Source organism: Bactrocera oleae, chromosome 5, assembly GCF_042242935.1.
Source record: "Bactrocera oleae isolate idBacOlea1 chromosome 5, idBacOlea1, whole genome shotgun sequence".
In the NCBI taxonomy this organism is placed as follows: domain Eukaryota; kingdom Metazoa; phylum Arthropoda; class Insecta; order Diptera; family Tephritidae; genus Bactrocera; species Bactrocera oleae.
Genome location: NC_091539.1, coordinates 3,967,100 through 3,978,476, shown reverse-complemented (window position 1 = coordinate 3,978,476; position 11,377 = coordinate 3,967,100). Strand labels below are relative to the sequence as shown.

The 11,377-nt window shown below is 33.5% G+C and overlaps 1 protein-coding gene across 1 annotated transcript; it reads left to right on the top strand.

Annotated features, from left to right (window-relative positions):
- The first annotated feature begins 5,674 nt into the window (after positions 1-5,674).
- On the top strand, positions 5,675-8,756 carry LOC138857429 (cytochrome P450 4d1-like). The gene is made up of 4 exons (XM_070109990.1): positions 5,675-6,506; positions 6,563-6,632; positions 7,438-7,994; positions 8,059-8,756. Exons 1-4 carry the CDS (start codon positions 5,954-5,956, stop codon positions 8,424-8,426), a joined length of 1,548 nt encoding a protein of 515 aa, XP_069966091.1. The 5' UTR covers positions 5,675-5,953; the 3' UTR covers positions 8,427-8,756.
- The last annotated feature ends 2,621 nt before the right edge of the window (positions 8,757-11,377 follow it).

Below are 11,377 nucleotides of genomic sequence, written 5' to 3'. Positions count from 1 at the left end.
AATATCTAAACTTATTCATAATTATATTAATAAATTTTTATACTCTCGCAACCTGTTGCTACAGAGTATAATAGTTTTGTTCACCTAACGGTTGTTTGTATCACCTAAAACTAATCGAGTTAGATATAGGGTTATATATATATAAATGATCAGGATGAAGAGACGAGTTGAAATCCGGGTGACTGTCTGTCCGTCCGTCCGTCCGTCCGTCTGTCCGTCTGTCCGTCCGTGCAAGCTCTAACTTGAGTAAAAATTGAGATATCTTTATGAAACTTGGTAGACATGTTTCTTGGTACCGTGAGACGGTTGGTATTGCAGATGGGCGTAATCGGACCACTGCCACGCCCACAAAACGCCATTAATCAAAAACAAATAACTTGCCATAACTAAGCTCCGCAATAAGATACAAGACTGTTATTTGGTACACAGGATCACATTAGGAAGGGCATCTGCAGTTAAAACTTTTTTTAAAAAGTGGGCGTGGTCCCGCCCCTAATAGGTTTAATGTGCATATCTCCTAAACCGCTAATGCTATAATAACAAAATTCACTAGAAGCAAATGTTTTTAGCACTTCTATTGACGGTGTGAAAATAGTTGAAATCGGGTGGCAACTCCGCCCACTCCCCATATAACGGTACTGTTAAAAACTACTAAAAGCGCGATAAATCAAGCACTAAACACGCCAGAGACATTAAATTTTATCTCTGAGATGGTATGAGATGACTTTATAGGAACCGCGTGCAAAATTAGTCAGTGGGCGTGGCACATCCCACTTTTAGGTGAAAACCCATATCTTCAACCAAATTCGGTGCATAACGTTCTTTTCATGTTTCTATGTCATAGTGCGAAAATGGGCGAAATCGGACTACAACCACGCTTACTTCCCATGTAACACCATTTTCAATTCCATCTGATTCTTTCACTTTCCACTATGCAAATCAGGTAACAATGATTATATCGGGGTAAAACTTTGCGTGAATAATGCAATTAAAGTATGCCACCTTGCGGCCAAAAATTGTCTAAATCGAACCAAAACTGTTTAAGCCCCTAAGTACTAAATATGTGGACCCCAGTGCCTATAGTTGACCTTCTACCGAAAATATCAGTCAATCCACAAAGAAATCTCAAACGAGTATACCATTTGACTTTGCGAGAGTATAAAATGTTCGGTTACATCCGAACTTAGCCCTTCCTTACTTGTTTCTTTTAACTTCTATTATAAAATTATATTTGTATGTAGCTGCACTCTTTTAAATTGTATGTAATGCACAAAAGTTTTGCTGAACTCAATTACTTACACTAAAAAATAGTTTTTCCTGATAGCTAATTTCCTTTCCCCATGGATTGATACATATTTAAGGTTAACTACAAGTAGTTTCTGTTTTCGTTGTAAAAAGTCTTCCGAAAAAGTGTGTTTTAGGATTTGCTAATTTTTTATTCGAGCGTTTCATATTACAGATTTGGGTACTACACATATTTACATTAGGGTGGAGCGAAAAAAAAATGTTTTGCTTAGCCTGAGGGTAAAATTTGTAGATTATAAAAAAATAAAACTTTTGGACAAAATTGTTTTTTTAACATCTTGAAGTTTTAAAGTAAATAAATTTCGAGTTAACATTTTTTTTGGACAAGAAAACATTATTTTTGTTGTAAACTCTTCACATTTATATAAAAAATTACCGAATTTGACGGTTTTTGACTCAAAATTTATTTTAACGCTTAATTTAAGCTTAAGATTTTTTTTTTAAACTTCAATAATGACCACAAAAAATTTGTTTAAGTTGATAACTTTTACTTGGCCAGAAAGAGGACTCTCCACAGCTTCTCGAACATTTATCAAAAAATTTTACGAAATAAAAATTTTAACTCGAAAATTTACTTTAAAACTGAGTTAATATAGGTTAAAAAAAAATTTTATTTCCAAAAATTTTCTTTTTTTTTATAATCTAAAACTTTTATCCTCACGTTAAGCAAAAAAAAACTGGAGTTTTCTTTCTCATTTAGCTTCCATGCTCACCGGTTACTCTGCTCCCCATTATTTGTCCTATATTTGCTTTCAGTCCAGATTACTTACTCGGACTCGGCTGATGTTCTTCTCCACCGAGCTGCCGAATAATATGTGTAGGCTATTTACGATTCCATTATTTTCTTGGAGTCAGGAATTATGTTCACTCACAGTTCCAAAAACGCTTTGGCTATCCGTTTGTACATTAAGACCAAAAAGTTTCCGGAAATAGTTTTTTTTTTACTATTCGCGGTTTGGTTCAACATGAATTCGTTCCAACGGGGCAGACGGTCAATAAAGAGTATTATTTTAGCATTTTGAGGCGCAATAGCATCCCTCGAATATATACATATATATTTTGAAGACGACAAAATAAATATTGATGAAGATTAAACATTTTTCGTTTTATTTTATATTATATGTGCATCTCTTAGTTTTTAAGATATCAATCTAAAATTTCGCACAAGTCCTTCTATTCGCAAGAAGCTGCGCATTTGTAGAAACCGCCGATATCGGACTACTAAAGAATATAGCTACCATACAAACTGACCGATTAAAATCAAGTGCCTGTATGCAAAATTTTTTCATTTGACTTGATATCTTCACGAAATTTGGCATGGATTATTGTCCAGCTGTCAGATGAGGTCAGACTGCGCTACAATTTTCTAACAGATTGTTAAGATCAGGCCACTATAGCATATAGCTGCCATACAAACTGACTGATCAAAATAAAGATAAAGTTTATTTTAAACCCTTTAAAATACCCTATAAGAAATGCACTTGTGAAGCATATTAAAGCTTCGGTGCAGCCGAAGTTTACGTCTTTTCTTGTGCATAATTTATTTCTGGGCCTGCTTAATTTTTTATACAATCTAGTATAGAAGCTTTCAACATTCTTTTATGGTTTCTTGTGAAATGCAAATTTCGAGTTTCCCCGTCTTGATGTGTATAATTGCTGCTATGCCTAAACTTATTCTAATTACCGACAAATTAATAAATTCGTAAACGTTTAAACCAGTTTTCCAAGCGAAACATAAAAGTTTGAACTCAAAATGTGTACGTCAGCCAAAGTTGCATCTGATTTAAAGCACAACTCAAAAAGCATTTCTTGTTCGATACATATTTACAGTATGTATGTTTGTATATAGGCGTATAATTTCATTTTTGTAAACAACGGAAAAGTGTAAATTTAATTTATATTTTATTTAAATTGTATTAATTTTAAAACAATCAAAATATTTTTGGAAGAGCCAGTTTTGCGTCGCAAGCGGAACTCTTTAAGAGCGCATTGCCCTTGGCACAAGTTTATATGCCAATTCACAATATTCTTACTATTGTGCAGGTCAGACAAATAAACAGAACCTGTCAAACCGGGAGGTAGACATTTTTTATATTCACCTTTTCATTTAATATTTTTGGTATTTTCCATGAAAGCTTTCCACTGTCAGCTAAGAACGGTGCTGATATGCCCTGTGTTAACCCGAACAAATTTTGTCTGTATGGTTTCTGCAGTTTTAATTGTTCAATAAAAATTTAGCTTGCCAATTTTTTTTTTTAACCAATTGAAGTACTTTATTTTTTTGCAAATCATAAGCAGGCTATACTTTAAATCCTCGTAAGAGTTAGAGTATATTAAATGTGAGTTCGTCGTTTTTGCTCATAACTTTAACGAAAAAGTAAATACTTTTGTTACAATACCGACCAAATTTTTATTACTACCTCAAGTAATTCAATACATGTGTTGCTTCTTACCAAAAATATATATCACCTACACTACGGATTTCTCTTTACGCTTACGTAGAAGTAATATACTTCGAATAGAACTCATGTTCCTCAAAGAAAGTACTGCTCCTTGCAGCGATCTATTGATGACGTCGAAAACCTTAGCTTTAAGAAAATTTCATTTAAGAGTTAACCGGCAAAGTTTTACTTCGTTGAAAAATATAAAAAAGATCACAATTTAAGAAAACTGATAATTTGAGTCTTAATTACATAATTACTAAATAATACTCCACTCCATCATCAATTTTAAAACCAACATTCGTACGCTTTGTCATTATGACTATGAGGGCGGTGTAATAAGTGCCATATAAAAAATTTAATTGCTGTCATTATTAGGTGAAACATACCATTTTATCAAAGTTTGCACAAGATCGATGCTTCCGATTATTTGTTAGTGTCAGGCTTTCGTGGTCTTAGTTGGTTTGTAATCGCGGAGCTATTTTGTTACGTCAAAGACATAAGTTACTAGGGAGTAACCAAGATTTTGTGAACCTTCAGACAAACCGAACAATAACATACGATTCGGTACAGGTGATATTAGCTGATAGATTTTGGTAAAAAAAAAAAAAAACGGATTCCACTCACTGCAAAAAAATCCTATATTTTTAAGGGGGCATTCTGGTCTAGACGCCTAAATTTTATTCATTTTTCAAACTAAGATAAAAAAGATGAAAAACATTTTTAATATGCATTTTTTGTTATGATTTTTATTGACATTTAAGGAATATAAAAAATTTTTCATTAGTAAAGATGTCGCTATCGGTTTGACCATTGCCAAAAAAAATAATTTCAAAATTGCGTCGACTTGAAAAAAAAATATTTTTACTCCCTTTTTTACCTTTTCAATTTTTTTTAATACTTGAAATTAAAATTTGCTAAAATACGAGGCAGGCGCAATAAAAAAATGTATAAAAAATATTTGTAAAGATTTTTTCCAAAATGGCGTCGACTTGAAATAAAAAGTTTTAACTTATTTACTTTTAATTTTTCGAATTTTTTAAAAATACTTGAAATTAAAATTGTCCAAAATACGAGGCAGGCGCAAAAAAGATTTTTATAAAATTTCAAAGGAATCGGTTAAGTAAAACTTGAGATAGGTATGATGTCAACCACCTCAAAAAAAGTAGTTTAGAGAATAATGCGTTTAAAGTTTTACGTTAACGTTTACCGGTCCAGTTGCCACGACACTAAAACGGCTATAACTTCGGAAATAATATGAATTTCGAAAAGTTATTTTAGCGAGATATTTTTGAATATCTAAGCTATCGCATTATGAATCCTACCAATCCGTCGAGCTTTGCAAAGCTTAGATTTCGTTAGAATTCTTTAGTTTGACGGATTCCAACGAAATCCATGCTTTGTAAAGCACGACGGATTGGGGCTATTAAGGGATGTAGAAATTAAAAAAAAAAAAAAAACAAATTGAACGCTTGGACCAATATACATATAGGCCAAATTAAACGCCGACGTATTTTGGTTCATCAAAGACATGAGCTACATGAGCTGCAAAGGAATATTCGCGATTTTGTGAACCTTCGGACACTGCAGAAAAAAGACATTATTTTTTAAGAGCCCTAAACCGTCGAGCATTGCAAAAAAGCTTGCGCTGTTATCCGTCCATAAACAGGCCGAATTTTGTTTTCAGCGTTCTTTTTTGTGCCACTTTCATGAGACTTATTGAGCCACGCTCGTACAGACACATCCCTGAACTAACCTATTTACGCGCTAGTAAAGCGACTGATCCTCCTTGCTTAATGCTTAAATACTATTAAAACGATTAGTGTAGTCGACACTCTATAATACTATGCATACATACATACCTATATACTTGTATGTACTTGCACATATGATATCTTTTTTTATTTAAATTAAAGTTTAATAACATTTATTAGTTCGTAATCGTTCGATATCGATCAAGTTCAATGTTTGCGTATCAATATGCATGCATGTCTGTATGTAGGTCGAGGAAGTCGGCTAACCAGTATAAATGCCTTTGCAAGCGCAACTTTCGCACGCAGTGTTTTCTAACTTTTCGCAGAGTGTGTGTGTACGGTGCGCGTAAGCTACGCAAACGCAAACGCAAAATCAATAACTGTATTTAATTTTAATAAAAAAATAAATAAAAAATAAATATTTCATATTTTTCATAAATTTAAAACGTCGATATGTTTTCGGTTTTCGTAATACTCGTGTTCAGTTCGCTTGTCGCATTGCTCACCTATTGCTACGCGAAGTATGGTCGTCTCTACGCCTTAGCCGGCCGTTTTAGCGGTCCACCGGCGTTGCCGATTATTGGCAATGCGCTAACCTTTCTCAACATCGAATCACATGAGTTTGTAAGCCGCTGTTTGGAAATGTTTGATAAATATGGCAAGACGTACCGCCTGTGGCTGGGTCCACAATTGAATATAATTCTACACGATCAGCACGATGTCGAAGTTTTGCTTAGCTCCAATAAGCTGACGGTAAAATCGGATCATTATCGTTTTATGAAATGCTGGATGCACGACGGACTGCTGCTGTCGCATGGCCGTAAATATCAACAGCGTCGTAAACTCGTGTCGCCGACTTTTCACTTCAAGCTGCTGGACGATTTTCTCAGTTGCTTTCAGGAGCATTCATTGGAGTTGCTGCAGCAAATGAGCGGACTGTGCGCTGAAGGGCGACCCTTTGAATTGCGCCATTTTTTGGGCCTGTGCATGTTGGATACGATTTGCGGTGGGTTTCGCTGTGGTTATTGACTTTACTACTAACATATATGTATACAATTGTAGATACAGCGATGGGTGTGCAGCTAGAGACGCAACGTAATGCCGATTCTGAATACGTTAAGGCGTTACACAGGTAAATCAAGCTCAACAAGAGCTTAATAAGATTAAGTGCAAGCGTACAATGAAATTTTACTTTCGGGATGTATGTAAAACAATCATCTGGTCGTCGTCTGAAGTGAAAAACCGACAGATACACTTCCGAAACTTGCCAAAATGGCAAAGTGAAGTCAAGCGCACAACGCAGCTTTACTTTCCGTATCGCTAAAACACAGCCAACTGATGGTCGTCTGAAGTCAAAGAACGACAGATTCACTACCGATTTCCAAATTGGCGAAGTTAAATTGGTTCTTGTAATTAAAATCTTCGGTTCTTGTTATTGAAACCAACGCAATTTGTGCCAAAACCGCATGGTGTCCTTTTTAAAACTGTAGAGCACCAACAACTGAAACCAGCTTGAACTCTATGCGATATAGAACTCTCAGACAGGTAGCATTATGCACTAAAACAGCTTTCAGGCGTTCATTGGATTCCACTTAATTTTAGCCAACGCGAATGTAGAGAAAGCGGAATTCCCCTTCGAAATCACGTCCCAACTCTTAACTTGGTATAAGCTCGGAGCGGATTATGGCAACTATATAGTTACATCCTTTTAGTTTTTTTTTGCGTTTGGCATTGTTTCGAGTTTCTCACTTTAGACCAACTGTTTGGGGTCACCAAATATTGGAATATTGGGGTCGCTTCTCAGTAATAAGCCCTTAGGTTTAGCTTAACAAAACTTTAGTCTTTTTAGTGTCCGCATAGCTAATACCACCCCCAGCTTCGTAGTTACAGTCATACCACATTAACTTAACGCCTTCGTTTTCTTTTATTTCCTACAGTCTCGTAGCAATAATTCACCTACGCATGTTCGACATGAAGTATTACTTTGATTTCATTTTTCGTTGCACATCAAAAGCAAAAGAAGCGGAACGCGCACTCGCTATCATAAACAGTTACGCGGATAAAGTGATTCTGCAACGACGCAAAGAGTTAACGCACGCGCCGCAACAACCACTGCACGAAGCGGCAGGCTCTGCGGTTGGCTTAAAACGCAAGCAAACTTTGCTGGACATTTTACTCAACTCAACAATGGACGGCAAGTCGCTGAGCAATGTGGATATATGTGAAGAGGTGCACACATTCATGTTCGCCGGTCACGATACGCTATCGTCGGCGTTAATGTTCTACTTCTACTGTATATGCAGCAATCCCGTATGGCAGCGCAAGTGCTACGACGAGATACGTAGCGTGTTCGGCACAGAAATCGGTGCCGTCGCTATGAGCCGCGAGCGCTTGAACCAGCTGTACTATGTGGATTTGTGTATTAAGGAAACGTTGCGCATGTATCCACCGGTGGCGCTGATCGGCCGCAAAGCCGTAGAGGAGACCAAAATTAGTAAGTACATATATATTTTTGCCGAAAAATTGTCTTTGATTTCAGGCTTTTTTTTCAAAACTAGATGATCATCTCATACCTGCCGGCACAAATATTGGCTTCTCACCTTATGTGTTTGGACGTCAACCTGAAGTTTTTGCCGAGCCGAACACATTCAAACCGGAACGTTTCGAGACGGTGGCGTGTGAAAATAACTCAAAGTTAAATCCTTATATTTTCACCTCTTTTTCGGCGGGTCCACGTAGCTGCGTGGGTCAAAAATATGCCTTGCTGCAGATGAAAGTGACAATTGTGAATATTTTACTTAGTTTCGACTTGACATATGTTGGCGATACGACACAGGAGCCCCAACTTTCAAATGAAGTGACCATGCGTACAAAAGATCCGTTGATGTTTACGATACGACCACGTGACATACAAAGTGCAAATTAGTTAAATATTTTATTAATGACTTAAGTAAGAAGTATAGTGAAAATTTAGTGGATATTGAATTAGTCTATAGTTTTAACCGTTTCATGCGAAAAATCTAATATTTAGAATTTTTTGTATTAAAAAATTGTTAGAATTGCTATATTGAATAATTATTGTTTGGAGTTACATATACTGAATATACCACTTATATGTGGACGGTACAAAAACACTGCAAGTGATTAGGATGTTATGAAGTTATATACATACATACATATGTATATAATAATATTTTAATAGATTTAATAACACATTTTTATGAGAAATGCATTATGTTTAATAAATATAACTTTAATGATGACAAAAGCTGTAATTTGGTGATTACATTGAAATCGGGATTTCGGTATTTTCAGAATAAAATTAAATTTTTATCAGAAACATTATTTTTATGCAAAAACCCAGTCATTCGACCAAACATGCAAAATCCCGTGCTAGTGATTAATATCGGGATTTCGGTATTTTCAGAAAAAAATTAAATTTTTATCAGAAACATTATTTTTATTCCAAAACCCAGTTATTCCACCAAACATGCAAAATCCCGTGCCAGTGTTTAATATCGGGATTTCGGTATTTTCAGAATAAAATTAAATTTTTATCAGAAACATTTTTATGCAAAAACACAGTTATTCCACCAAACATGTACAATTCCGCGCCGATGATTAAAATCGGGATTTCGGGATTTTCACAATAAAATTAAATTTTCATCAAAAACATTATTTTTATGCAAAAACACAGTTATTCCATTCAACATGTAAAATCCCGCGCCGATGATTAAAATCGGGATTTCGGTATTTTCACAATAAAATAAAATGTTCATCAAAAACATTATTTTTACGCAAAAACAACCTCATTACACCCAACATGCAAAATCCCGTTTATATGACCCGTGCTAATCCCGACGCCAGCGCCAGAAGTCCGTGGCTGCAAACTAAATTTAAAATTTCGCCCAAAACACCAGGCGCGCATAATGACCCGACAAGCACGTGCGCAATAGGATATGAAACAAGTATTGTGCATGGCTCATTTTGCCAGAGAACGCATGCAGTAGTGGAGCAACGCCTGAAAGCATGCAGCATTATTTGGTGTCACTTTAATTTTTCTGCGCGGCAGCTGCTTGCTCCGACATTATGCGCGCCTGATGCTTTGAGCGAAATTTTAATTTTGGTTTGCAGCTGATCGGCGCGCTGGCGCTAGCGCAGCAGTTGACGTAGTTTTTTTTTTGGCATTATTAGCGCGTGATTTTTCATGTCGGGTGGAATGAAGCTGGTTTTGCATAAAAATAATGTTTTTGAAGAAAATTAAATTTTTGGGGCAAATCTGGAAATCACGATTTTAGGAAAATCACCAAATTGCAAATAAAATTGGAAAATAAATAAATGTATTGTTAAATTAATTTTTTATACATATTACAAATGCTATTTAACATACTTACCGATATATGCAAATAAAAGACATTCGATTTAATTAATTACCCTCGTAGTTTTATTTTCTCCATTTTTTCTTTAGAATCATAACAAAATGTTTCAATAATTTAATTTTTTTTTTTGTTTCTTTTTCATCGTCAGCATCAGTACATACAGTTCGGTTTATACAAAAGTATGCACATAAGTATATAAGTACATATTTGTATTATTGTATATAACTACTATTGTGTTTTCTATACGTTTTTACGTTTTTAATTAGCTCTAGACCGAAAAAAATATACAAAACGTAAGTTAAATCCATTGCAGATCTCTGTGTGCACAAATTTTATGCATTTTAATTTTTTTTATGGTTTTTTTCTGCTTGTATGTATATATATATATAATTTTTTAAATTGTTCACGCTAGATTTTATGAAATAATCGATATATGATTTTTAGTTTATATTATTTTTTTAAATTTGTATTATTAATTAGTATTGACAATCGCAGGAAGATACATGAAATTTATGCAAATTTTGAGTTTTAGTTCAGTTTTTCTTTTTTACTAACTTAAAAATTAGTTTTTTTTTGTTTTTTCAATTAAATACTCGCTCTATTGTTTTTTTAGTAATTTCGCTATAGATTCACACTTAAATGCTAGCATGTCAGTTTTTTCGGATTCTCTTTTGTATGTCTTTTACATACAGCTGTAAATATATATGACTATATGTAAGTATATATAACTGCACATTTTTGTATGTATGTATGTATATAACAATTTCAGGGGTATATAAATAACGAGGATATATATACTATAAATATTATATAATATATATGTTTGTATGTATATCAATATCGCTTTAAATTGCTAAGATTACAATTATGATTTTTTTCAATAATTTTAACGCTTCGCGCACGATTTGCTCACATCAACAACTGGTAGACATTTATTTCATAGAAAATTAGAAGGAATCTTTCGAAAAAAAATCTCTGCTTTAAACTTGCGTTTAAAAAAATTTAGTAATTATTTTATAGAGTTTTGATTATTTTTTGTTATATTTATGCAAAATGCTACAATGAAATATTATTTATGTTATCGTGTAATGAAAAAAAATATTAGTTTAAAAATAACATTAAATTTAAAAGTTTGTGATAACATTTTAATAAAGAGTTAAAATTTAAAAAATAAATAAAGCGATTTTATGATAAAAAAAAAATTTTTTTTAATAAATATATCACTTATAAATATAAAAATAATAAACTTATTAAATAACTATAATATACAAAACAAAAAAAAAATTTTATTTGTTAAATATTAATATTAAACAGTAGCAAATAAAAAATTAATTTTAATTATTTTATAGAATTTTGATTATTTTTTGTCACATTTATGCAAAATGCTTCAATGAAATATTATTTATGTTATCGTGTAATGAAAAAAAATATTAGTTTAAAAATAACATTAAACTTTTAAATGATAAAATTTTAATTTAAAATTTAACAATCATTAACG

What these genes read in the sequence shown, in the direction of transcription:
- LOC138857429 (XM_070109990.1), top strand. Translation starts at nt 5,954, where the DNA reads ATGTTTTCGGTTTTCGTAATACTCGTGTTCAGTTCGCTTGTCGCATTG. An exon ending in CATGTTGGATACGATTTGCG is followed by an intron (nt 6,507 to 6,562) that starts GTGGGTTTCGCT and finishes ATACAATTGTAG; the next exon opens with ATACAGCGATGGGTGTGCAG. An exon ending in TACGTTAAGGCGTTACACAG is followed by an intron (nt 6,633 to 7,437) that starts GTAAATCAAGCT and finishes TATTTCCTACAG; the next exon opens with TCTCGTAGCAATAATTCACC.